This window comes from Antennarius striatus, chromosome 24 (genome assembly GCF_040054535.1).
Source record: "Antennarius striatus isolate MH-2024 chromosome 24, ASM4005453v1, whole genome shotgun sequence".
Lineage (NCBI taxonomy): Eukaryota > Metazoa > Chordata > Actinopteri > Lophiiformes > Antennariidae > Antennarius > Antennarius striatus.
In genome coordinates, this window is record NC_090799.1 from 1,354,613 (window position 1) to 1,381,796 (window position 27,184).

Below are 27,184 nucleotides of genomic sequence, written 5' to 3' on the forward strand. Positions count from 1 at the left end.
GTGTTCTTCAAAGAGATTCCAGTTAATAAGGAGCGGAAATTACGACGACAATCTGAGCCAATCAGGTGAAATCGCAGCAAACAACGAACCAATTGTCTGCGAGTGTTCCTCTCTCCAACCAATCATGGGGCTTAGGGGGCGGAACCAGCACAGGTGATAATTTGGTTTTCCTAAAGCCCTCGGAACAGCTACCTCGCCTGGAGGAGGGCGACACCACGCCGCTCTTCCACCGTTATGTCCTGGCAGTGCGGTCGCGCCGGGTAGCCCAGTGAAGCGTTCCTACCGCCGGGGAGAAGCGGAGAGGAGCACCGGGTACACCATGGAGGGAGTCGGGAAACCCCTGAAGAGCAACCCCGCAGCGAAAGCAGGCGTCTTGTCCAAGCTGTTCTTTTGGTAAGCCGACCAAACGGAGAGCGAGTGCCGCTGTTAGCCACCGCTAGCCGGGGGCTCGACTCCAGTGCGTTCATACTTCACCCGCACCCGGTAATTACCCGTGAAAGCGAACCCGGAATTAACCCGTTTCAGCGGTAGCCCCGGATAAACGACACAAGTTTCCCCAGGTGTTCAGTTCCGTCTTGAAACGTGTTGGTTTTATGTTTCTTCATCAAAACTTTTGAAACTCGCTGGTAACATCCTCACACCTCCCCACTCCAACCCCCCCACCCCAGTTCTGCTGAATCATTTTCTGTGATGGTTATATAACTCTTTTACTATGTAATTATATACAGAATACGTTTAATTTGGGGAGAAAAAAAACGTTTCCAGTTTTTTCTATCACTAATCTCAATAACAAAGTTCACAGTTTAGATGAAAAATCGTTGGGGAAGTGTTTTAAAAGGCATGGTTCAAGGTTTCACAGTTTGTATGTACACCTTCTGGAGTGATAATTAACTAGGTGTTTAGTTGACTCTCTTCCACTTTTTTCTGTTTAAACTGTCTCGTCTGCTTCCTGTCAGGTGGCTCAATCCCTTTTTCCACATTGGATACAAGCAGAAACTGGAGGAAGATGATATGTACGAAGTGTTGCACGAAGACGGGTCAAAACATCTGGGCCAAGTCCTGCATAGGTAGAGAATGAGCTCATAACTCTCACTGGACTCTGTTTACATAAAAAAGCATTTGGTTTTATGCAAAACTTAAGTGAAATTATCCTAAATTAAAGTCATCACCATGTTTATTGAAAAAGAGTGAACTCAAATTTGTTTTTCCATTTAGTTGTAGATGGTTCAAACAGAGAAGAGGTTAAATTACAATGCTGTTGTTTTTTAGACAACACCTCTGACAAAAAAGAACAGAGAGCAAATAATCGCAATTATTTCAGTAGTTTTTCTGGCTCTATAAATATATCTAAACATAATATATCCCCAGAGGAGATGGCTGGCATACATGGTTCAACAGGATGTGAACGATGTCATTCTGTGTTGACTGATCGAAGCGTTCCACAAATAAAATCCTTTCAATTCTCAGCACAACTTCTGCTGTTGGCAAAAATTTACCATCCATTACCTAAGCTAAACTGACTGCCAAAACAGCAATAGGCTGTATAACCTGTATGACTAAAAATGTCAGAATTGCAGATATCTTGATCCATTTCATTCTCTGCTGGTTCACTTTCAGATCTCTTAGGATTGGAAGTTTTTCTAAAAACCTAAAGAACCAGCATCCCATCAGGTGCTGGAAATTGTAAATTTAATGTAAAAAAGGTCAGAAGTGTTCAAATGTGATCAATCTCTCCTTCCATCCATCTTCATGACTCGCTGTTGTTGTGGATCGTGGGGTGCTAGAGCCTATCCCAGCTGGCTGGGGGTGTGAGGCAGGGGACACTCTGGGCGCCACGCCAGTGCACCACGAAGCCACATGTAGACAAACGGCACTACCCACAGTGCCAGCCCATAAACGGAATATTGAGTTGTTTTCTCAGAATTTGAGTCTCCTGTGCTGAAAGTTAGGTCGAAAAATAAACTTTAAAGTGTTTTTTTGTTTTTACATATTACAATTATATCTACCAATTAGTTATTAATGCTGTCAGACAGTGGTTTGGCATCTAACTGCACTGAAGACAGAGTATCAGGCAGCTTCCATGTCTGTACAGACTTCAGGCTATCACGTTTTACTTAACAATTGATGGAAGAAGAGCAGTTTGAAAAGATTTTAAAAAGCAAACAGTCTCATCTTCTCAAAGCATTCAGAGAAAAGGTCGGTCGACCTTTTATTTAGTGTAGAAACACAAACTAGAGAGGAAAGCAGATTTATTTCCACCTACTTGACACCTCTGAGCTCCATTGTTGTCTGAAATCTAATGAAAACACATACCTTTATTACCAAGAAAACACTGACCCCAGATTGTTCCACTGCAAAACGTAGTCCCTCACAAATGGTGGAGTAATGTGAGATGAGACTCAGGCAGAGCAGAGATGTGGGAAAGGAATGGTGGACTCACATGTGATCTGTTTTCAGGTTGACCTTTGGGGTTTATGGCTGCTGTCTGAAAGGTGTTGAAGGTTATGGGAATGCCCTTTTAGACATTTTTGCTGCTTCACTTGGCCAAACTAGAAAGTGTCCCATCTGTCAGCCCTTTTTTTGGACTTCTTTGTTCTCAGAACCGATGAAATATGTTTGCTTTAATGTAGGTGATCATTAGCACTACTGCAGGTCTCACAAGTGTTGCTGTGAAGTTTCATCACAGGCTTGAACTTGTCTTTGATAATCGGACTCATACCCGCCAATCAGTGTCTTTAATTAGGAGGGAAATCTCTTCTCAATGATGTCATCTGGATTCAGAACGGTATCATTAACCTGTGTGTGTCTGTGTCTGTGTGTCTGTCTGTGTGTGTGTGTGTGATAGATACTGGGATGACGAGGTCCAGGATGCCACCAAAGAGCTGCGGACACCGAGTCTGGCCAAATCCATCATTAGGTGCTTCTGGAAGCCGTACGCCGTGCTGGGAGTGTTCACCTTCATTGAGGTGGGATGAAGACATGAGCTGGATGGTCTCTGCTCAGATTTATCCATGATGTCACCATGTAAATGGTGTTTTCTCCCTGTCTGCATTCCAGGAGGTCATTAAGGTGGTCCAGCCGGTCCTGTTGGGGAAAATCATTGACTACTTTGAGACCTACGACCCAGACGATCTCGTGGCGCTGTACGAGACTCTGGGCTACGCCGCCGGAATGTCTCTCTGCACCATCGGCCTGACGATGCTCCATCACCTCTACTTCTACCACGTGCAGAGAAGCGGCATGAAGATCAGAGTGGCCATGTGTCACATGATCTACAAGAAGGTAAAAACCTCCTATTTAAATCGGTGTTTTTGATCAATTTTCTTTCGTTGACTATTGATTTCTGTCCAGGCGCTGTGTCTCAGCAGTTCAGCCATGGGAAAGACCACCACAGGCCAGATAGTCAACCTCCTGTCCAATGACGTCAACAAGTTTGATGAGGTACGTAAAGCTGAGAGGTTCTGGACGACAAACACTTGACTGCTTCTCCAACACGTCGTCTCCTTAATATTAAAGTTCTGAGGTGAGCCAGCCTATTCTGGAGTGCACAGTTCACACCAGTGAAAGATGCGTTTCATTACCTGCAGTGATGGCTGAGCTGTATTGTTTAAATGGGTGCGGCACATTTTCAAAATTGCTCTGTGGTTACTGAGTCTCAGGTCAGAGAAACATGGCTTCCTCTTGAGCTCACTTTGAGCCTTAGTGTCAGCGTTGAGTTTGGTTTTAATCAGGATCTGCTCTGGTCTGGTGGGGCATGTGGATTCTTGGCGGTACTGATATTGATGTTACCGCTCTCTCTTACTGGTTTTGATTGAAGTCTTTTGTAACTAACGTCAGGTGGCTCTACTTTTCCGTGGAAACTGTCCTGTTGGCTGATGGGAGATGCTGTCGGTATCGGTTGGTTTGTCAGTGGGATTAAACAAACTACTGCATTTCTTTGAAAGTTGCCTCAAAGATGTAAATGTAGGTGCAGCTGGAGATAAAGGGAAGGAGCCAAGGTTTGTTGCCAGTGACATTTTATCTTGTTATGTATTTCCATGCAACATTACATGTTTGTCCTCCGCTGACCCCCATCTGGCCTCCTGGTCTCCTTCAGGACAACCGTGGATCTCAAGGATTGACGGGATGTGATTGAGAAGGGATTTCCTCCTGCTTAAGCCGTGTTTATCTGTTTGCTTGTTAGTGTGATGACTCGTCTTCATCGTCTGCAGGTAACGATCTTCCTGCACTACCTGTGGGTGGGGCCCCTCCAGGCGGCGGCGGTTGTCGGGCTGCTGTGGGTGGAGATCGGTCCATCATGTTTGGCAGGAATGGTGGTCCTCATGTTCCTGATGCCGGTTCAAACCATGTTTGGAAGACTGTTCTCTAAGTACAGGTAATCCACACACACACACGCACACGCAAGCACTGGTTTTTTTAACATCTGTCCTTTGGATACCGGGTTTTGGTGTTTAGTCGAGGTTTTTGCGATAAAGCTATGATCAGTTTTAATAAAAACACTCTTATCCTGTCCACATTGTGGGGGAATTACCAGTGAAATGAGATGTTTTGCCAAGTGAGTCACAGGAAGTCACAGAAGACTCCTGCAGGTTTAGATACTTGTAAATATTTAGTGCTGCATGGGAGATATTGGGCAAGAGCTGGTAATAAACCTAGAATTCTGTCTCCTTGTTTACAAAGAAAAAAAGCGAGACCCTATTCAGGGATAGCTCGTGCTGCATTACAGCTGCTGTAGGCCAGCAGTTCTTAGTAGAAGCACATCCACAGTATTGAATCCAGCTTTAAATGTGTATTTTCCTGCAGGAGCAAGACGGCGGCTCTGACTGACGGCAGGATCCGCATCATGAACGAGGTGGTGTCGGGGATCAGGATCATAAAGATGTACGCCTGGGAAAAACCCTTCGCCGCCCTGGTGGCTGATGTCAGGAGGTAAATAAAAGCACCCTTGGTTTTGGCAGTAAGTAGTGAAGAACTATTATTATTCATGCAGATAACGAGACTGTGACATTGACCCATCAGAAGTGAGTCATCGATGTGCAGACATGGTCCCACACACCCAAAATCACAGAATTATGTGTTTCAGTGTCGTGGGAAGTAGAAAATTGCAATTGTTGCTCGCGTTGTGACTCATTAAACAAACAGGACGTGTGTTAAAAAAAACCAGGGTCTGCTTCACCTGTAGCTTTGAACCATTGTATGTTTTCAGGCGATATGCAAACTAAGACAAACGTGTTTTTCCCTGCTGGGGCTGCGAGCTGTAATGTTTGCTTTCATTCTTCAGATCTGCAGCTCAGCCTTGGCCATTTGCTTAGCGCCTGGCGTCCGCTGAAGATGCTTGTAACACAGAATAGACATAACGTCTGTGTCCGCAGTGAATGGAGGATATGAATCTGTCGTCTGCGTGACACTCAGGATGTGGGGCTCACCCTTGACTTTGATTTGGTTGTTTTTTGCTGCGTGGTTTATAGATGGCGTAAAATGTGTCTGTTTTCCTCCATGAAACTCCCATCTGTTTGGATTTGAGCCAAAAGTAGTTGGCTGGGCTTGGACCAGGAGCTATTACAACGAAGCCACTGTGGCTGAGAGTAAACAAATTGAGTAAGCCACAAAAAGCCACATTCTGTGTCCCAGACAGCGGCTTGTTATAATGGCAAGTAAAACTTGCAAGTAAACATTGAGTAACATTGGCCTCCCCCGGAAAATTTTTTAGAAAATGGGGTTGTTTTCCTGCATTCTGAGGGCAAAATCTTCTCTTCAGTTTACCTACAAAAACACACTAAACAGTTGAAGCTGAACTATCTTTATTTCTGTCCTACTTTATGCAGGTATAAATGTGAGATTCAACTATTGAAAACTTCCATTCACTCTGTGAAGATAGTCATACAAAGTATTACTCAATGTTTACTTGTAAGTTTTACTTAGACTAGAAGACATTTTAACTTTGACCACCAACACCACCATTGGTATGCCATAGTTTAGTTTATTTTAATTTGTTAATACGATTTTTCAAAATAAGATTCTGCGGTGGAACTGCCCTTTGATTCTAGTTTCAGTTGTTTTTGTCAGTCGTGCAGTTTGTGGTTGTGAGATTCTCGTAGCTATTCCAGGTGGTGTGTTGCCATAGAAGCCCATGCCAGGAGCGTCTTGATTATATTATTTAATGTAGCTCATACCCCCCCCCCCCGGTGTCTGGGCTGCTTTCATTTGATTTTAAGCCCTTATCTTCTCTGTCCATCTGTGTTTTTAGCAAGGAGGTCTCCAAGATCATGAGCAGCTCCTACCTTCGGGGCCTCAACATGGCCTCCTTCTTCTGCGCCAGCAAGATCATCGTCTTCATCACCTTCACCCTCTACGTCCTGCTGGGAAATCCGCTCTCAGCCAGCCGTGTGTTTGTGACGGTGTCGCTGTACACCGCTGTGAGACTCACCGTCACGCTGTTCTTCCCCAACGCCATCGAGAAGCTGTTTGAGACCCGAGTCAGCATCCGAAGGATTCAGGTATGCTGGGTTATCATTATTATTATTATTATAAACTCAGTTGGTAGTTGTAAGTGCTGTCGCCTCATTCTGATGTTCAATGGCTTTGCTGTTCCTCATCACGGTTGTCATGTGTTTTGCTTATGGGGAAATGTGGTGACGCCGTAGCGTCAAATACAGTCGCTGTATTCGGATTTTAGGGAAAATATCTCACTTAAAAAAACATTCTAAACGGAACTGAGTTGACATCAGAGTCAAACAGCAAACCGAGCAGCTGAATCCAATAAACTGTCTCCACCTTCACCCACTTCCTGTTCCATTGTCTGCTGATAGCTTGAAGTCGTTGTGGAGGTTATGTTATGTCACCTCATTTGCTCGAAGGCAATAGTAAAATCCTGGTCTGGTTAAGTATTTTAATACTTGCAAATGCGTGTTTTATGATACTTGAGTCATTTTACTGTTGTCGGTGAAGGGTATTTAAATAACTTGTAAACCTCTGACACACCCCTGTGTTTTTTATTCACGCTGAAGGAGTTTCTGATGTTGGATGAGATTGTAAAATCCAGCCCTGCACTGACTCAGGAGGAGATGAAGAGAAAGGAGCCCTCAGTGGAGATCCAGGACCTGACCTGCTACTGGGACAAGGTCAGAACTGGTATTTGGATTAAGGTTCTTTGACTGTTCATCTCCCAAACATCATTTATAATGTTCCAATAATTTCCTATCCTGCAGAGTCTCGATGCACCGACCCTTCAGAACGTGTCCCTCAGTCTGAACTCAAACCAGCTGATAGCTGTGATTGGACCAGTCGGAGCTGGAAAGGTTTGTTCCGTGTCGATCTGTCAGTTTCCCCCCTCATTACCCAGCTCATGTTTGATTTCCTGTCCTGTACCTGTGCAGTCATCGCTGCTGAGCTCCATCCTCGGTGAACTCCCTGATGATAAGGGTGTGTTGAAGGTCAAGGGTCAGTTAACCTACGCCTCCCAGCAGCCCTGGGTGTACCCTGGAACCATCCGCAGTAATATCCTGTTTGGGAAAAATCTGGAGCCCATGAGATACGAGCGAGTCCTCAGAGCCTGTGCTCTAAAGAGGGTGAGTTTAACTACCGATGGGTATTGCATCGGATTTCACTTCATTGCAGTTCAGATAAAGTATTAACTCAACGCATGCTGGTAAGAGGTCATAGAATGACTGCAGACCTTTTCAGAGAGAATAATCTAACCAGAGGGATGAATGATTAATTAAAAAAATTCACATAGCCCAAACCAGGATTTAGAAAGCATTTCTAGTCATACTAGTTTCATTAATTATCAGCCAAACATAATCTGAAGATGGGTCAACACCTCCAGAGGAACAAGGAAGTCTTCCAGAAAGAACCACAACATTTGCAGAGCCAACCCAGCTAAACACACAATTCCATCCTTTGCAGAATTATTACCTGTAAGTTACTTTCTAAGGAGATTGCAATTCTATTTTTTTGTCTGTTGCTGAGCAGAATATCATATAAAACTCTTCATATTTGGCCTTTGAGATTTTCTGGATCGCTGTGTAGTTGTGGTTCCCTGTAAACAAACAGGACAGTCTATGACTGTTTTGAGCATGAAGAGCAGCAGAAACCAGCAAATAAAACTGATTTTCCATTCAGAAAACAGCTACAAAGATCCCTTATTCCACTAAAAACAGATTGTCATGAATTTTGAGTTTATTTTTTACTTTTGAGGACAGTTATTGGCAAACAGAAAGCTGTGAACTGAATAAACCTACAGCTGATCAGAGCAGCAAACACAATCAATCAGGATTCTTCTGATGTTGTTTCCACACATATTAATGTCAGTTCTTACTGTAGTGGATGAAGCTGTGTTCCCATGTCAGTGAATACATTAACTAACACTGTCTGAACCTTTTTACTTTGGCTTGATAAGATAAGAACTGAGCAGGAATTCCGCCTCTTTAGTGCAGCTGAGACTTTCTCCTGATGGAAATCCTAACGACTGCTTATGGGACAAGTGTTCTTTCACATGTGGAGCAGTTGCTCCGATTGTCTTTAATTGATGAGGTTGTGGTTGTATAGGACATGGAGTTGCTCCCAGACGGAGACCTGACTGTGATCGGCGACCGGGGGGCCACGCTCAGCGGGGGACAGAAGGCTCGAGTCAACTTGGCGAGGTCAGATCACAGGAATTCAGACTAAACCAGGAACAGCAGCATTGATTGGACTCGCTGTCTGAATCTGTGTGTTTGGTCAGGGCCGTGTATCAGGATGCAGACATCTACCTCCTGGACGATCCTCTGAGTGCTGTTGATGCCGAGGTCGGGAGACACCTGTTTGAACAGTGAGTGAGAGTCAGTCGTTTCCTGTCCACATTGTCAAATTAGTTTTACACACAGTACGTCTACGTGTTCTCATGCACACACGCGTTACTCCTCAGCTCCATGCTAATGTTGTGGGGGGGGGTTTTGTGCCTGATGCGTGTCAGCGTGTTGTTATCCATCCATTTATAACTAATGTGGGCGGGAAATATGAGCACTTTAGTTGCAAACTGAACATTGTTTCATTAGTGTAATTACTGACATGTACGTTGCACTCATTTCAATTGGACCTGTCCAAATAGTCTTCCAGCCGTGTCTTGTTTGTTCATCAATAATTGGAGTTCTCGTTTTTCCTGTGGTTCTCGGGAGTGGATGACCCGTAAGGTCTGTTACCAAACAGGAAATCCTGCAGCGCTCTGGTCACCATCCTGCACACGAACGCCAGTGACATCAGGAAAGATTTCCTGTCACCGGAGGACTTAAGGGGGGGGGGGGGGGGGGCTGCAGATTCTTGCCAGTAAAATCAAGATTTGCACTGTTTGAAAGACGTTAGGCCTCGTAGCTCGTATCCGTGACACCGGTCTGACTATAGACTGTGTGGAACAACCACGATGAGACGTCTGTGACCCTCAGGTGTATCTGTGGCTTGCTGAAGAACAAGCCCCGAGTCCTGGTCACCCACCAGCTGCAGTACCTGAAGGCAGCCGACGAGATCCTGGTCCTGAAAGAGGTAAGTCTCGTTCCACACTGACACGCATTCATGTATGGGAAACACGCAGCCATGTTTGTTTTGCATCATGGCCTCATCATAATCACACAGACAGCTGAGAGTCTTCTGTGTATCGTGACATTTGAATATAGATGGCTTTTTATAAATATACGCTTCAGTGCTTTAGGATCAGTTGCTTCCTCATATCTGGATTGAAGGTTTTTAACTTTTAATTTGGTATGTAGAAATTCAGGGTGAAGTTGAGAGTTTTAACATTTGTGGAAGAAATCAATTGTACTTATTATCACCATTATGACCGTTAGAACCTGTTTTAATGGATCTGTACATATAATGTGTATGAAATCTATTCAGTAGTCGTTACTCGGTGGTGATGGTGTGTAGATCCTGCTTCAGGACATCTTTAACGGTGTTTGCTCACGCTTAAGGGTCACATGGTGGCGAAGGGAACGTACACAGAGCTGCAGCAGTCGGGAGTGGATTTCACCTCCCTGCTGAAGAAGGACGAGGAAGAGGAGCAGCAGACGTCTCAAGACGTCGTCATCAGAAACCGAACTCTGTCCGAGAACTCCGTCCGCTCTCAGACCTCCTCGATGCTCTCAGTCAAAGACGGCGACTACGTACCGGTTAGTGCACCACCTCTCTAAAGGAACCTGCCAATTGGAACGCACCTTAATGAGCATTAATGATAGAGGACTGTTTACTAGCTGATGACAGCTGTGGCCACGTTTAAATGTGTGACTCCATTCTAATGTGACCCGTTTGTAAACAGGAAGAGGTGGTGCAGACGGTCGCAGAGGAGAGTCGAGCTCAGGGAACGATTGGCTTCGGTCTGTACATGAAATACCTGAAAGCTGGCGCTAACATCGTGGCTCTGCTAGCTGTGCTGCTAATCAACGTCCTGGCTCAGGTATGGGTGAACGCTAACGACGCGTCAGGATTGTCATGTCACGTTGGAGCAAAGAGAAAAGACTCAAACTAGTTGGTTTTCTTATCTCCCAGGTTTCATACGTCATGCAGGACTGGTGGCTGGCTTACTGGTGAGGCAAACACTAAAAATAGTTTTAAAAATCCAACGCTCTCTCAGTCCATTTTTGATTTTTAAATTGAGCAATGTTTTCCCCTTCAGGGCTGACCAACAGGAGAAGCTGAACGTCAGCAGCACCATCGTCCAAAATGGTCAAAATGTCAACCAGGAGCTGGATCTGGGTTTCTTTCTGGGTATTTATGGAGGTAATCTGTCGTCCGGACCGTCAAGTCAGAGATTTTTCATTAAGAGGGTTTTGTTATTGATCATCAGTCATTGGCTCTGACAGGTTTGACGGCAGCCGTCATCGTTTTTGGCTTCATCAGGAACTTGTTCTTGTTCCACGTGCTGGTGAGGTCTGCTCAGACTCTGCACAACCGAATGTTCACCGCCATCCTCAGAACGCCCGTCCGCTTCTTTGACATCAACCCTATCGGTAAGTGGATGTCGTGACACATATCGATCATCCCTTCGTGACTCCTCCTTATGAGACACTTAACTTATTGAGGGACTTTTCAAAGGCCTCATTAGGTTGAATAACATTCTGTTCTCCCCTGCTTCACCTCAGGAAGAGTCCTCAACAGGTTTTCAAAGGACATGGGTCAGCTGGACTCCAACATGCCGTGGACCCTGGTGGATTTCATTCAGGTGAAAACATCTCAGAGCCTCGTGTCTGTAGTTTAAACTCAGGAGAACCTCTTTCATCGGCGTTAACACGGTTTTCTCTCTGAGCAGGTGCTCCTGCAGATCCTCGGTGTGATCGCTGTGTCCGTGTCCGTGATCCCCTGGATTCTACTCCCAGTGATCCCCCTCCTTATCTTCTTTCTCTACCTGCGCCGCTACTTCCTGCGGACCTCCAGAAACGTCAAACGCCTGGAGTCCACCAGTGAGTGTCCTGAAGATCGTCAGTGTCTGCATCCTGCACTCTAAACAGGCCGATGACCACCATCTGTCGTCCTCCTGTAGCTCGGAGTCCGGTGTTCTCCCACCTGTCCTCGTCTCTTCAGGGCCTGTGGACAATCAGAGCGTTTGGGGCGGAGGAGAGGTTCCAGGAAACCTTCGATGCCCATCAGGACCTGCACTCAGGTCGGTACCGTTTAGCCTTCCTGTTCCAACAGAGGGGTTTTTTAAATTCCTGTCATGAACACTTTGCTTCCTCCTGATCAGCTGCCTGGTTCCTGTTCCTCACCACTTCTCGTTGGTTCGCTCTCCGACTCGACGCCATCTGCTCCGTCTTTGTGGTCATCACCTTTTTCGGCTGCCTGCTGCTCAGAAACCGTAATTATTCGTCTTTGAACAGATTGTCCGTATTTCACAGGATCATGTTAGAATATTTGATGTCTTAACTCCTTCTGTTAGAGCTGGACGCCGGCTCTGTGGGTTTGGCGCTGACCTACTCCGTCACACTGATGGGGATGTTCCAGTGGGGCGTCAGGCAGAGCGCCGAGGTGGAGAACATGGTGAGACTCCGTTAATGCATTCATTGTACCACAGAGCAGCTCTCAGGCCATAACCCCAGTTTGTGACCTTCAGATGACATCAGTAGAGCGGGTGGTGGAGTACACTGAACTGGAGAGTGAAGCACCATGGGAAACAAAGAAGCGACCTCCGCCCGATTGGCCCAGCAAAGGCCTTGTGACCTTTGACGGCGTCGACTTCTCCTACAGTGACGACGGTCCACTGGTGCTGCAGAACCTCAAAACCATGTTCCGCCCCCGAGAGAAGGTGAGTCGTCTTTTAGTTTTACCGATGATTTCCTATGACCTGACAGGAGGTGATGAAACGCTTTTCCTGTTTTTCAGGTTGGAATTGTGGGCAGAACCGGAGCGGGAAAAAGTTCTCTGATCTCGGCTCTGTTCCGCCTGGCGGAGCCTCGGGGGAATATTTACATCGATGGGATTCTGACGTCTGAGATCGGCCTCCATGACCTGCGGCAGAAGATGTCCATCATCCCTCAGGTGAACACACGACTCCATCCGTCGCTTCATGATGTTCATGAAACTCCACACCTGTGTGTTTCTGAACGACTGATGTCCGTCCTCGTTCTCCAGGACCCGGTTCTGTTTACAGACACCATGAGGAAGAACTTGGACCCGTTCAACCAACATTCAGACGAAGAACTGTGGAACGCCCTACAAGAGGTTCGTAACGTTCAGTCGAAAGACAAATGATGTCAGTTTGCTGGAAGAGATCCCATTAAATCGACGTGAGGCCACAGACGTCCCTTTTAGAGTTGTAGGATTTATCTTGACTGCCCCCCCCCCCCCCCCCCCCAGGTGCAGCTGAAGTCCGTGGTGGAGGAACTGCCCGGGAGGCTGGAGACGGTCCTGGCCGAGTCGGGATCCAACTTCAGCGTGGGCCAGAGACAACTGGTGTGTCTGGCCAGAGCCATCCTGAGGAAGAACCGCATCCTCATCATCGACGAGGCCACGGCCAACGTGGACCCCAGGTACCGCCGACCCCTGACCCCGTTTGAATGGAATCGTTGGCTTTGTGTTTATTTACTGGACTTTGTGTCTCTGTCTCTGCAGGACAGACGAGCTGATCCAGAAAACCATCAGGGAGAAGTTCAGAGAATGCACCATGCTGACCATCGCCCACCGCCTCAACACCATCATCGACAGCGACAGGATCCTGGTGAGAGCTCTGACCTTCAGCTCTGGATAGTGGAGTATTATAGTGTGACTGTGTGTGTATACAGTGTGCCGTCGCGTGCAAAAGTGCATATAGATAGAATGTTCTTTAATATCAGTGTGGGGAGGGTTCATAAACGTTTAAATTACTGTATCGCAATATCATGGAACATTATGGTTCCTGAAAGCTTTAACGAGGGCGCTCTGTATAAACATGTATATGCGCAAATGATTAGATCTGAGGTTACATATGCTCACGCATATAGGCATTATTCTTGTCACCACCTGCAGGCAAGGAAGCAGTAGCTGCTGTGATTGAAGATGTTCTGCTGCCCTCTTCGGTCTATATTAACAGTGTAGCTATAACTTAGTATAAGTGTAGGTGAAGGTACCACTTTAAACCACTAGAGGGCAGCAAACATTCATTTAGGTTTCAGGGCCAGTCCTGTAAAAAAATTGTAGTTCACTAAACAGTATTGACTTTTTTTCTACAATACTACTATTCTGTTAATCGATTACTGCTAGTTTAATTTACACTTTTCCATCATGCTACTCTACTACTACGTTATTTCCTATTTTATACTGTTAATACAATACTCTATACGTATACTACTACTTTGTTAGTGTACGATAAACTTGAAGTAATGGATTACTACATTCTACATTTCATAGTATACTTTACTATTCTTTTACATTACTTGTACTGTTTTATACTAGTAATATTCTATTATATGCATTATACTACAACTTTGTTGGTCTACCATTACTTCGTTTATACTATTAATCAGTGACGTGCGGTGAGGCACTCACGTAAAGTCAGTTTTACAAGCCAGCCAACGTGGTGTATTTCCCAATCTGTCTGGCAAAATACACATTAAAAACTGGTTATTTTGTGACCTGAAGTTTGAAAGATATTTAAGCGTCGTCTTTTATTACTTAAATCTTTTGTTTAATTGGTCGTCCAGTGAGGAGGTGAGACGCAGCTATTCTTTGCTGCACTGTGTGTCTTAAATCATTTTTAAACAGTTTTTAATGTCAGGCTGCTAATTTACAGGCAAATGCGACACTGACTTTAATGTCTCACCGCACGTAGCTGCTATTAATACTACCTTACTATTCTATTTTATTACCACTGCTGCATTATTTTAGTAGGATGGTAATTAAACTATTTTGAAACACTTGTTCTGATCTATCTTGTGTGGAAGTTACCTTCCTGGTTATTGTGGAGGTGATCTGACCCTCTAACCCTGGTGCAGCATCTAGTGCTCCACTTGCCTGTAGGTGATGATGATGAGGCTGGACTGACTGTTGGTGTCTCTAGTCTTCAGGCGACCTGAAACAAATGTCAAAGTTAACTCTAGCCACAGTAGACGTCTACATCGTGTTAACGGACTACAAATCTGCCTCCAGGTTCTAGATGCAGGGAAAATTCACGCCTACGACACGCCTTACTCACTGCTGCAAGACCCAGAAGGCATATTTTACAGGATGGTGCAGCAGACTGGCAAGCAGGAGGCCGCCGCCCTGCAGGAGGCAGCAAAGAAGGTGCACGCTTGTTCGTGTCATCCTCAAACACGTGAACGGAAACGCTTTTTACTGTGAATCTGACTCCACACAAACTCTTTCCAGGCCTACGACGGGAGAAGCAATCTCAGCTTGTCGAATGGCCCCGCCGACGGCAGCCTGGTCATCTTTGAGACGGCCCTGTGAGGAGGTGGACTGTACGTCGCCACAGACTGTTGAGTCCCCAGGCAGGAGGCCCCTCCAGCTACCGGTGAACGAAGGATCCCGACCGGTGGGGCCATATGGGACTGGAGTCGTTTCCTTCAAGCTAAGAGGGCTTAGAAATCACTATTTTAATAGATCACTATCGTCTGTGCCTTAAATGAAGCTTTACGTTAAAGGTTAAACACGTGTCTTCAAGAGCACCTCATGCTGAAGATGCAACAGGACCCTCATTTGCTGCTAAGTTATATTTAACCTTCAACAGTGATCGCTGATGCCTTGAAGAAAATTACTGTAACAATCAAATTAATGAAGTGCCTCTTTTTTAATGGACCTGTCCAAAGTTGCCTTGTTTGTACTGTATCTACTGGTTGCATCATTGCACAGGATGAGTGACGACCTAATGACGTCCATGTTTAAACTGTTTCCAGACATTTCGAGTTGAGTTTCAATGGTTTTTTTAATTGTTTTTGCTATGTTTAATTTCAAAATAAATACATATAACTCCACACTGGATGTAGGTGAACCTATTTTACAGACTCTTTCCTGCCTTGAGGTCAAAGGTTATTTGCCTACGTATGCAAGTAAAACGTCATACAAGCTATTTACACAGAAATAAAGTTTTTACTTTAGAGAATCAAAACCAGACACAAAATCACATGATTTGTCTATTTTCCGAATAGTTATCCTTCAAAATAAAAGTCTGTGTCCTGTCCATTTTAAAACGAGGTGGTGTCTTCTTGTTCAGTGGGTGGTCTCTCAGGTACTTACATCTGCTTCATCGCTCCGGCGGCTTCAGGCTGTCAGCGCCGCTGTGCTGCAGACAGAGTCACAGTTAGCTTAGCGACGTGAAAGTTAACGATGCTTCACAGAGTGCATTCAGGTGCTGCCTCACCTGTCTGGCTGCCTCCAACAGAGCCGCTGCCTCAGTCGGGCCCATCTGTTGCACCATCTTATAGAGGGCGCCCTCTTTATTCTGCAGCAGGGTGAGGGGACGGTCTAACTCCTGGATCACACCATTGTCCAGCACCTAAAAGCAGGATCAGAGGTTGAACTCTACTGTAGAGAAGACTCTTCGTAGCAGGAATCTAGTCAGAGCTCTCACCAGGATCCTGTCGCTGTCGATGATGGTGTTGAGGCGGTGGGCGATGGTCAGCATGGTGCATTCTCTGAACTTCTCCCTGATGGTTTTCTGGATCAGCTCGTCTGTCCTACAGAGACACAAAGTCCAGTAAATAAACACAAAGCCAATGATCCCATTCAAACGGGGTCAGGGGTCGGCGGTACCTGGGGTCCACGTTGGCCGTGGCCTCGTCGATGATGAGGATGCGGTTCTTCCTCAGGATGGCTCTGGCCAGACACACCAGTTGTCTCTGGCCCACGCTGAAGTTGGATCCCGACTCGGCCAGGACCGTCTCCAGCTTCCCGGGCAGCTCCTCCACCAGGGACTTCAGCTGCACCTGGGGGGGGGGGGGGCAGTCAAGATAAATCCTACAACTCTAAAAGGGACGTCTGTGGCCTCACGTCGATTTAATGGGATCTCTTCCAGCAAACTGACATCATTTGTCTTTCGACTGAACGTTACGAACCTCTTGTAGGGCGTTCCACAGTTCTTCGTCTGAATGTTGGTTGAACGGGTCCAAGTTCTTCCTCATGGTGTCTGTAAACAGAACCGGGTCCTGGAAAACGAGGACGGACATCAGTCGTTCAGAAACACACAGGTGTGGAGTTTCATGAACATCATGAAGCGACGGATGGAGTCGTGTGTTCACCTGAGGGATGATGGACATCTTCTGCCGCAGGTCTTGGAGGCCGATCTCAGACGTCAGAATCCCATCGATGTAAATATTCCCCCGGGGCTCCGCCAGGCGGAACAGAGCCGAGATCAGAGAACTTTTTCCCGCTCCAGTTCTGCCAACGACTCCAATCTGAAAAACCGGTAAACAAAGCTGATCACTATGTGCTTCAGAGAGACGTTGGTGGCTGGAAACCACTGAAGACGTCTCACCTTCTCTCTGGGCTGGAAGGTGGTGCTGATGTCTCTCAGGACCAGAGGTCCATCATCACTGTAGGAGAAGTTAACATGATCGAAGGTCACCAGGCCTTTGCTGGGCCAATCAGAAGGCAGTTTCTTTTGGGTTGCCCAGGCCCCTTCGCTCTTTAACTCCATGTACTCCACCACTCTCTCCACTGAGGTCATCTGGAGGACAAACATCACATTTCCTCACATCTCCAGTCCATCCTGGATATTTGAGTGCATTCAGAGTCACCAGGTTCTCACCATGTTCTCCACCTCAGCACTCTGCCTCATCATCCACTCGAAGTTTCCAATCAGGGTCACAGCGTAGGTCAGAACCAAGCCCACCTCCCCGGCATTGAGTCCTGAGGAAGACAAGCAAAAAACAAAACTGCTTCAGGATGTTTTTCCACAGCATTGACAGATTATAATTAAAGGGATAATAAAGTTAATTCTAAGTGACATATACTGTATGTGATTCATCATTATGAAAAATAGAAGAAAAAATACATTTTATATGTGTAGAATCATCCGTTTGGTCCAAAAAGCTTAAAATCTGCGCAGCAGTAGCTTCCGCATTCAGTGGTCACGTGGGCGTCTTACGTCACTGGCGAACAACTTCGCTTAGCAGCCATAACAGACAATGCAATTCTAGACGTGATTAACACCAAAAGTATCATGGCTACCTGCGTGGTGAACGGTTGTGTCAACAGAAGAACAAAAAGACGTGAAGATGAGGACCTGCCGTTCTTTAGAACACCTTCTGGGAAGGTATCGCGCTAAAAATGCGAACGCGCTAGCCTGTCAATGGGATTGTCAATATTATGTTAGCATTGAGCTAACCGCCATTTATTAATATTGGACTTTGTTAATTTATTTGAAAATTTATTTGAAAGTCGCGTCTTTTTGCTGTTCTGTTGACACAACCGTTCACCGCGCAGGTAGCCCTGAGATTTTTAGTGTTAATCACGTCTAGAATTGCATTGTTTGTTATGGCTGCTAAGCTAAGTTGTTCGCCAGTGACGTAGGAGGCTCACGTGACCACTGAATGCGGAAGCTGCTGCGGCTTTTCTGACCAAACGGATGATGCTACACACATAAAATTAATTTTTCCTTCTATTTTTCATAATGATTAATAACATATATGTCACTTACAATTAACTTTACTGTCCCTTTAATAATTTTCTCGTTGTTCTAGCCTCTGAAAACAAATAATTATAAACAGGCCTGACCTTTATAAAGGTTGAACCACCATGCTGTAAAATTTTAGTTTAACTTAGCACAACCAGGATTCTAAAACATGGTTTTGTGACAAACAGTGACGTATGCTCTGCATAAAGAGAAGGTCAGCTGGATTGTTCCGTCTGATAATATAATAATATTGTCTTAGAAGGATGATTTCTCACCATCTCTGAGGAAGATGCAGCCGAATGTTGCCATGGTGATGAAAGTGGAAGAAATGCAGTCGATGCGTAAAGCAAACCAGCGGGAGGTCATCAGGAAGAGAAACCAGGCCTCTGACACCAGAAGGAGAGCATGTGAGTAAAAATGACCTCAATCAACAAGGAAACTCTTTGCTCAAGAAATAATCCTTTTAGTATGGTGAGATTTTAGTTCTTACTTTAAATAAGCTTGGAAACATTAGTCATGTTAAAGGAGAACCTGAGTGGCGGTCCTGATGGTCGTCAAACTCTTTCTTCAACCTCTCTTCGGCTTTGAGGGCCCGGATTGTCACCAATCCCTGAAGAGATGAAGACAGATGGGAGAAGACTGGACTCCGAGCTGCAGGAACACAAGAGGAACACAAGAGTTGTCAGCCATCTTTATCTTTATGTCTAGAGATAAATGTGATAGAATGTCTTTGTCTTATCAGGAATACATGGACGTACTTGTAGCCTCCAGACGTTTGACGGCTCGAGACGTGCAGAGATAGAAACGCCTCAGGTACAAGAAAACTCCAATCAGAGGAATGACAGGGACGAGGATGAGAGGGATGACTGCCGCTGCCATGACAACCACACCAGTAACCTGTAAAAGCAACTGAAGAGCAACAGGCATCGACGCTGGTGAGACGCTCTGACAAAAACGAAGATGTAAAAAAGTTCAACACGCGTTCGTTTCTCACCTGATAGACGTCCACAAAGGCGATGGGAAGCTTGGAGTCAATCAGGTTGATGTCTTTGGAAAATCTGTTGAGAATTCTCCCTGCAAAGCGGGGAAAAGCCAAGTCAGCTAAAACCGTCCGTATCACCAGGATATACCGTTTCGAACAGGAAGCACCGATGGGGTTGACGTCGAAGAAGCGAACGGGCGTCCGGATGACGGCGTTGAACATGTTGTTGTGGAGCGTCCGAGCCGACCTCACCAAACCGTGACAGATGACCAAACTCCTGGTGTAACCGAACACCACGGCGGCGGCTGTCAGACCTGAAGCGGCAGCGGATTAAAGACACAATCCAACAGCAGCAGCAAAATTACAAACAGGAATCAAGACTCACCTGAATATATGCTGAGGTAAAAGGTCAGATTTGACCCTTGATCGTACGAATGAGTCGCGTTCATCTGTTTAATGATGGACGTGTTGTTCAAAACATGTTCTCTGGACCTGACAGAGGAAAGAAAACATCAGCAGAGACAAAAGAAAGAAAATAAGCTGCAAAATGTAATATTAAATTGACATTGAAACTCACCAGTACACCAGCCACCAGTCCTGGAGAACATAAGCAACCTGAAAAAGGAAGCGAAGAATAGAATAAACTGATGAAGAACACACAAATACGTTGAGTTTGAATCATTTCTGACCTCGGCGACGACACTGAGAAGCACAACCAGGAATAACACCACCAGGTTACACCCTGCGGTGAAGTATTTCACATAAATGCGGAGGTCGACGTCTCCCTCGACTCGAGTCTCCTCCGCCATCGCTTGAACCGTCTCCACCTGCAAGACGACAGCTCATCAGAGACTCGAGCAGAAGACCTCTACTTCCTCTAAGAGTCAGCAACTCCTTAGCAGAGCAAGGTCAGGTTTTATTCTGAAAATCCACCTACAGGAAGCTCGTGTGTGGCGCTGCCCTCTGGTGGCAGGAGGCTGCTGGCGGAGCTGTGTGACCCGCGTGAGCTTTTGGTCCTCCTGCTGAGCAACGACTGTCTGTCGGGGTCGGACGATCGGGACGACGGATCCACGTCGTTGTCGGATTTCAGCAGCGACACGACGTTCAGGCCCGAGTGCTGCAGGTCTCTGTAGGAACCCTGAGCCACGACGCGACCCTGTGGGGTCAAGAGAGACAGGAAGTGGGATTTTAAATGTCCAGACATTGTTTGTGGGGCAGGAGGATGAAAACATGCAGCATTTGTAACCTGAAGGTTTAATTTATGGCACAACAGAAGAAGTAACTGTCCTCCAGTCGTACACTGGAGGCTAGCCAGTTCAGATAGCTCAACCATTAACCTGATGATATTCGTTGAGATCATCTCAACACCTCCTCCCTGTTTATCAGTGTTAGATGCAGTAAAAGTTCTTAAATAACTCCAATTGTTCTCATGTAATCTAAAGGGATCAGGTAATTACAGCTGCAGGCGCTTTACGTAAAAGAAAAGTTGCTCAATCAGACTCCAGGTATATTTCCAGATCGCTGCCAGGACGTCTACAAACCTCCTTGAGGACCACAATCTGGTCGGCCTTCCACAGGTACTGCAGCTGGTGGGTGACCAGGAGGCGGGACTTGTTCCTCAGCAGACCGCAGATGCACCTGAGCGTGAACACGGACAGCGAGGCCGATCTGAGGGGGACGTCTATCACACACGCGTGTCGTCGTTTATACACACACGGCTTCCAAGTGTTGCTTACTGCTCAAAGAGATGCTTCCCGACCTCGGCGTCAACGGCGCTCAACGGGTCGTCCAGGAGGTAGACGTCTGCGTCCTCGTAGACGGCCCTGTCCACACACACACACACACACACACACACACACACACACAGATTCAAAGACACAGAAAATAACGACAACCGTTTCGTATTCTTCGTGAACTCTGGGATCTGACCTCGCCAGGTTGACGCGAGCCTTCTGCCCCCCGCTGAGCGTGGCGCCCTTGTCCCCGATGAGCGTCAGGTCTCCGTCGGGGAGCAGCTCCAGGTCCTGCGCTCAGACAGGACGACGCGTTAAAACACGCTTGTTTCCATGCCGATGGTTCTGCTTCAAGTATCTAACCTTCTTCAGGGCGCAGGCTCGGATCACGCTGTCATACTTCTGCACGTCCAGCGGCTTCCCGAACAGGATGTTGCTGCGGATGGTTCCTGGGAACACCCAGGGCTGCTGGGAGGCGTAGGTGACCCGACCTTTGACCCTCAGCTTCCCCTTGTCTACAGGCAGCTCCCCCAGGATGGCGCTCAGCAGGGACGACTGATGAACAGAGATACGTTTGACGTGAGACGGAACGGACCGACAAACCGACGGATAAACGCTGCACCCACCTTTCCGGCCCCCACGGGGCCGACCACGGCCACGAGCTGGTGGGACTTCACCGCCAGGGAGACGTCCTGCAGCGACGGGGCGTCCAGACACTGAGGAGACAGACGCCGCTGTGAGGAACCACCCGGTGATGACATCACACCCACCTGACGGCGACGCCCTTCACCTTGTCCCAATAGCAGAGCAGACGCTCCATCTCCACGTAGCTCGCATCCTTTTCCTCCGGCGAACGCCACGAGTTGGTCGCCTTCACTTCCTCCAGCAGCAGGAAGTTCTGGGAGATTCATCAACGCACGAAGTTAAACGGTGAACCTTCACGTCTCCTGTGGAACCAACCGACGCCAACCGACCTGAATCCGACGGATGCTGACGATGGACTCCGACAGCTTCTCCACGCCGAGGGGCAGGAGCAGTGTGACGGTCATCTTGACGGTGCCGTAGAGCGAGACGGTGACGAACACGCTGCTGGCGGTGATGGTGTTGCCGAGGACAACGTAGACGGCAAAGGTGACGAAGACCAGGATCTTGGTGCTGGCGAAGAAGGAGGCCATGTTGAAGCCGCGCAGGTAGGAGCTCTTCAGCACCTGGTGGATCTCCTTCCTGGGGGAGGAGATTCATGCTGTGAGGAGACACCTTCTAAAACGCCGTCTCTCATGCGGTTCCGAACGGTTTTGGACCTTCTGACTTCGGCGACCAAGGCGGCGAACGGTTTCTCCCACGCGTACATCTTGATGATCCGGATGCCGGACAGAACTTCGTTCATGATGCGGATCCTCCTGTCGGAGAAGATCGCCGTTTTGGTCCTGAGAACAAAAAAACAGGAAAAGCTGGATCGACTTCTACGGGAAACAAAAGAGGAATTTTGAATCTTTTTACCCCCCCTCACCTGAAGTGGCCAAACATCTTCCCAAACCAACTCTGCAACGGCACCATGAGGGCAATGGTTGCCATACCGGCCAGACAGGACGGACCGATCCAGTACCAGAGCAGCACGATGACCACCACTGCCTCCAGAGGGCCGATCCAAACGAAGTGGAGGTTGGTTAGGACCTAAACAGGAAGTGAAGACGTCTTACGGTCACTAACATCCCCAGTCGGCAGCGTGGAGCAGAAGGCGTCGCCCTCACCTCGTCGAAGCGGTTGGCGTCGCTGGACATGAGGTTGACGATCTGGCCGGTGGTCGTTCGGACCATCGCCTCGCTGCTGAGGCGAAGAGCCTGAGAAGACGAGAGCAGGGCGTGAAAACCAGAACCGTTTCCAGTCAGGCCTCAAACCGGATGGACGCTCACCTTCCTGTAGATCATGTGACACATGGCCACACGGATCTTCATGCAGGTCGTCATCATGGAGTTGTAGTAGGAGTTCTGGAAGAAGGTCAGGGCGAAGGCGGAGAGGGAGAGCGCTGCTCCAGAGGCGTAAACCGAGGTCAGGCCGGGGTCGTCGGAGTCGGACGTCTCAAAGAACTGGATTATTCTCCACAGGAGAAGAGGCTGGATTACTTTCATCGTCTCCTATGTGGAGTAAACAGACGACAGGCCACAATTTCAAACCTGATCTCCCACCTTATTGATCATTATTATTAGTAGGAACCATTGAACGCACCATTGAAACGGCCAACAGCCCAGCCAGGGCAAAGAGTGTCCAGTAGCGCTGAATAAGGACTTTGCTGAGTTTCGGCTTCCTTCCTTCCTTTGCAGCTTTTCTGACTTCACGGTCCCAAAACCTGCAGCAAAGATCAGCATTTTATCGTGACGCATTAATCTTCTCAAAGATCCGTGTTGCATCGTGTTTGAGGCGGGGCACCTCTGAAGCTCCTCGCCCTGCGTCTCCGACCGGTCCTCCAGCAGGACGCCGTACAGGTCGCTCTCCTCCAGGTTCTTCTTCTTACCGAGACGCATCAGCGGCGAAATCCAGCTGAAAGAGAAGAGAACGCAACGAAACTTAAATATATTGATGCAACAACAACAAGAGGACAAATTCTTACATTTAGTCTCCTTGTAAACAACAAGCTTTAATCATATGGGTTAATCTGGGACAGGAGACATTCTGACATCAGTGGAGTCATTAATCTCTCAACCCCTCCTGGTGTAAACATTTATGTCACCAGACAAGAATTCTCCAGACGGCTGTGGGCTTTATAATATGGGCTACTAAAGCCCAGGGTGAGTTCTGACAGGTGCAGACCAAACATGGGTCAGAGGTGGGGTTCCCCTCTCTCCTCTCCACACCTTCAGAACCAGCTAAAAAATTTTAAACCAAAAAAAACCAAAACCAGAACAGTAAAAAACAACTTAACTTCTCTGCTACACGTGTTTGAGGAACCGGTTGGATAAATTTTTGGCACCAGACTTCTGAAACACGCCCTTTGATCCCGTGCAGAGAGATCCCGGTACAGAGAAATTCCAGTGCGGAATTAAATCCCGGTACCGGTGTGAACGAATCAAACCAACTCACCACACAAGCATCCTGGAGCAGAACCCCGCGGTCTCCAGCGGGCTGGGCTTCCCTCTGTCCCCCCCTGACATCTCTGCGGGGTCCCGGGTCGGCTCCGTTCAGACCGGACTGTCACCACGATGTGTTGAGTTCAGGAACATCAAGTAAAACAAACTCCTGGAATCAAGTCAGAGTCGAGGTCGATCACGTTACAGCAGGGTTTAATATCACAAATCCCTCATGACAGGAAACCAGCGGGAAATTCTGATTCCCATCAGCTGCTGAGTTTGGAGTGCGGATGACGTCACATATAATAATCGATATCTATTCGTCGAGTCCGAAGAATTTCTAATTTCTAGGAGTTGCATTGAAAAAAATCCACCGTGAAAAATGAGAAGTGAAAGTTAACCAGTGCATGAACGCTGTACGTGCTGTACACACACACACACACACACACACACACGCCTGCTTCGAAGGAATTTGTGCTGAATTCTTTCAAGGTTAAAGTACACCAAGCCTGTATTTAATCCCAACAGGGAGTAAAAATTAACTCTCCTGTAGCAATAAAATTTAAATCAAATCCTTATCTGTCATCTTCTACATAATATAATTTATATAATACTTAACACTGGCAGCTCTGGAAGCAGGAGATCCTTTTATACACGCTTTAAACCTGGAGACCACTGCGGTGTAATGTTTATCATGCACGCAACCTGAGAGGTCTGAAGGCGGGCCTTGGGGGTACTTCCCAGTTGGGACTCTGAAATGAAACGTGCTGTATTGAGTTGTACGTCTGATCATCTTATTCAGTAAAAGATTGCAACGTGTTGGGAATTTTCCATTTAACAATGGAAACAACCACAAAACGCATTTGCTTACACAAACACAGATAGCTGTACACTTGTCTATCCAGTTCTTGTCTATCACATAATTTTCTGAACACACAAGTACAGCACAAGCACACCCTAACCCTAACCCTAACCGTTACATGTGAGGCTGAGTCAGGCGTCTGGTGACTCAAGGACAGTCCAATCCAAACACAGTAACTGAACATTCGGGGCTCTCCTGCAGAGGTTTGTTCTGTGTCTGTTGGGGAGCCCAGCGCTGTATCCTCTCCAAATTGTAAACCGCTGAACTTCTTCAGTAAACCCAAGAGGGTTTAGTTCACAGCAAAACCCGAACAAACGCAAGCCTGGAGGTAGTCGTCACTGTTTCCGATGAAAGAACCCTACACAACATGTCAGAAGTTGAGACTAACGGTGAAGTTACCTTCCGGGGATATTGAAACCACACATGGATTCAGGCTGAAGATCGTACCTCTACTTTCAGTGCGTTCGATCGGAAAGGTGAAGTGACAGGAGAGAAGCTGAAGCACGGAGGGAACGGGGCAGGGACTGTAGATGGACGATTCTCACACAGCGCCCTCTGTTTTACCTACATTTTATCAGGGTCTTTCTTTGTTTAATATCCATAGATCATTTGAGATACATTATATTGAAAAAGTTCAGGCCGGGTGAGGCTTGGATCATAAGATCTTAAACACCAGCCGGACCCAACCCGAGGGTATTAAAGCCCGACCCGACCTAATTACTGACTTTTTGAGCCCGACCCGGCCCGAATTTCGGGTCGGGTTTGGAGTCGGGCTCGGGCTTAAGATCTTACCTGTAATCCTCGACTCCGCTCTGTCTCCACACGTCTGACAGTCTGTTTCCGGTTTCCGTCTTTCCGGTCCCCCGAGCTGCAGTAACACACACCCGCCGCTAGAGGCCGCTGACAGCCCGCTTTAAAGGCTGCAGTTTGGGTTTTGTGGTTGGACTTAATTAATATTCTAATTAAAACACTATTTAAGAGTCTAAATTACGTTTGTTTCAGTTTGTCTCCTTCTCCTCTATATTTAAACAGATAAATTTGTGGAACATAAATAGTTAGGTCGCTTTAGGACTTCTGAATTGGCACTTAAAGCAATTAGTTTATATCCTGTAGATGTGTCTCTACAGTAAGCAGGACAACAGCACTGATCCAGTTATGGAACAGAGGATGGAGAATCAGAGATAGACAGAGAAGTTTTGGCAAGTTTCAAAGCTTCAAAGGTTTAAAGTTTCAGAGCAGAGTCCGGGGAATTCAGCTTGAAAATGGCTGCAGCCAATGAGTTAATGTCTAAATCATTTTTTAAAAAGATTTCCAGACTGCGGTGTTTACATAGACTGCAGGTTTTTCATGAACCGAGAAAAAAAATTTTTTTTCGTAGGATTGTGTGACTAATTATCCAAAAATAAAGAAAAGCCTTTATTGGACAGAACATAGAATCAAGACGAACATAGGTTTGATTACGGACGCGGCCCCAATTTGGTAGCTTTATGTTGTGAATTTTTACTGGTCTTTGACGTGAGGCAGTTTCCGTCCCTTTAGAAGAGGCAGTGCATGAAGTTCACCCAGAAAAGTGACCCCTTTATCCAGACAGGTGAGTGAAGTCCCACCTTAAGCGACTGTCACTGGCTGCTCGAGTCCACAGAGTCGTCGTTCGGAGGTAAACTGAATAGCTCTTGGATCCTGTCCACGTCCTGGCTGACACCGTCGTGTTTCGATCAGACGCTCAGATCGCCAATCAGCTCGTCCATCAGCTGCAGACCGCTGTCCTTATGACGGGAGAGGAGGACAGCGATTGGTTAACAGGACATTGGGTCACGTCTGGTTCATTATGGTGTAAGTGTGAGACATTTTTTTTATATTTAGTACCATTCTCCGAGTCTTTTCTCATAAAGCTCCCTCTGTTTGCTCTTCCTCCCTTCTCCGGGATCTTGTCCCATCAGCGACTACATGCCGATGATCAGAGCGCCGGTGGAATTCTAAAAAAAAAATTTAAAAAATAAGCAAGCTTGTTTACATTTTAAAGCGCATTTCAAACACACTGGAAGGATATTAACCTGCTTGGCAACACTGTTTCTGTCGGTTATGTTCCATAAATCTTCTAAACTGTCTCACTGGAAAGTGAATCAGGCACAAAGTCCCGCCTCTGGACCCAAACTTTTCAGTCACCTGACCACATGCACCAATTTGGTTTTATGCTAAATTTAAGGGAAATTATCCTGAAGTCATCACCGTGTTTATTGAAAAAGATTGAACTCCAATTTGTTTTTCATTTAGTTGTAGATGGTTCGAACAGAAAAAGGTTAAATTACCAGACAATGCTGTGTTTTTAGACAACAGCTCTGACACAAAAGAACAGACAGCAAATAATTGCAATTATTTCAGTCTTTTTTCTGACTCTATAAATATATCTAAACACAATATATCCCCAGAGGAGATGGCTGGCATATGTGGTTCAACAGGATGTGAACGATGTTCAAATGTGATCAATCTCTCCAT

General features: G+C 46.6%; 2 protein-coding genes across 7 annotated transcripts; one reads left to right on the forward strand and one right to left on the reverse strand.

Annotated features, from left to right (window-relative positions):
• abcc4 (ATP binding cassette subfamily C member 4 (PEL blood group)) lies at positions 1-15,407 on the forward strand. Its single transcript, XM_068309743.1, has 31 exons — positions 1-393; positions 957-1,067; positions 2,846-2,966; positions 3,058-3,282; positions 3,352-3,441; positions 4,212-4,375; positions 4,804-4,929; positions 6,248-6,497; positions 7,008-7,121; positions 7,209-7,298; positions 7,377-7,568; positions 8,548-8,642; positions 8,723-8,809; positions 9,420-9,516; positions 9,942-10,139; positions 10,286-10,423; positions 10,516-10,553; positions 10,643-10,746; positions 10,830-10,976; positions 11,109-11,188; positions 11,276-11,426; positions 11,507-11,626; positions 11,708-11,818; positions 11,900-12,000; positions 12,074-12,265; positions 12,343-12,498; positions 12,592-12,681; positions 12,817-12,989; positions 13,072-13,177; positions 14,584-14,718; positions 14,803-15,407. The coding sequence occupies exons 1-31, from the start codon at positions 320-322 to the stop codon at positions 14,881-14,883; spliced, it is 3,957 nt and encodes a 1,318-aa protein (XP_068165844.1). The 5' UTR covers positions 1-319; the 3' UTR covers positions 14,884-15,407.
• LOC137591624 (ATP-binding cassette sub-family C member 4-like) lies at positions 8,140-26,664 on the reverse strand. 6 transcript variants are annotated; one of them, XR_011034678.1, is made up of 35 exons: positions 26,555-26,664; positions 26,296-26,454; positions 23,840-23,995; positions 23,189-23,299; positions 22,988-23,108; positions 22,675-22,896; positions 22,513-22,602; positions 22,272-22,435; positions 22,063-22,188; positions 21,736-21,985; positions 21,552-21,659; positions 21,388-21,477; positions 21,125-21,316; positions 20,958-21,052; positions 20,765-20,851; positions 20,570-20,666; positions 19,966-20,184; positions 19,718-19,855; positions 19,606-19,643; positions 19,414-19,520; positions 19,196-19,342; positions 19,041-19,120; positions 18,805-18,955; positions 18,578-18,697; positions 18,322-18,432; positions 17,180-17,280; positions 16,907-17,098; positions 16,671-16,826; positions 16,488-16,577; positions 16,186-16,358; positions 16,004-16,109; positions 15,794-15,928; positions 15,670-15,715; positions 14,449-14,506; positions 8,140-8,798 (listed from the first exon to the last, which is right to left on the reverse strand). XR_011034678.1 is itself a non-coding variant. In XM_068309744.1 (34 exons), the coding sequence occupies exons 3-33, from the start codon at positions 23,908-23,910 to the stop codon at positions 15,677-15,679; spliced, it is 3,927 nt and encodes a 1,308-aa protein (XP_068165845.1). In that variant the 5' UTR covers positions 23,911-23,995; positions 26,296-26,454; positions 26,555-26,664; the 3' UTR covers positions 8,140-8,798; positions 15,670-15,676. The 6 variants fall into 6 exon arrangements, 1 of the variants encoding a protein (XP_068165845.1); XR_011034682.1 differs by having other exon boundaries at positions 14,383-14,506; XR_011034679.1 differs by lacking the exons at positions 26,296-26,454; positions 26,555-26,664 and adding an exon at positions 25,481-25,566.
• Positions 26,665-27,184: the final 520 nt, after the last annotated feature.

Bases quoted from the DNA above. Each gene is read 5' to 3' on its own strand.
- abcc4 (XM_068309743.1), top strand. From the start codon at position 320: ATGGAGGGAGTCGGGAAACCCCTGAAGAGCAACCCCGCAGCGAAAGCA. The intron at 7,569-8,547 runs GTGAGTTTAACT...GTGGTTGTATAG, and splicing joins GAGCCTGTGCTCTAAAGAGG to GACATGGAGTTGCTCCCAGA. The intron at 10,140-10,285 runs GTTAGTGCACCA...GTTTGTAAACAG, and splicing joins AAGACGGCGACTACGTACCG to GAAGAGGTGGTGCAGACGGT.
- LOC137591624 (XM_068309744.1), bottom strand. From the start codon at position 23,910: ATGTCAGGGGGGGACAGAGGGAAGCCCAGCCCGCTGGAGACCGCGGGG. The intron at 23,300-23,839 runs GTGAGTTGGTTT...CTTCTCTTTCAG, and splicing joins TGCTCCAGGATGCTTGTGTG to CTGGATTTCGCCGCTGATGC. The intron at 19,121-19,195 runs GTGCTTCCTGTT...CCCGCTTTGCAG, and splicing joins CTTCGACGTCAACCCCATCG to GGAGAATTCTCAACAGATTT.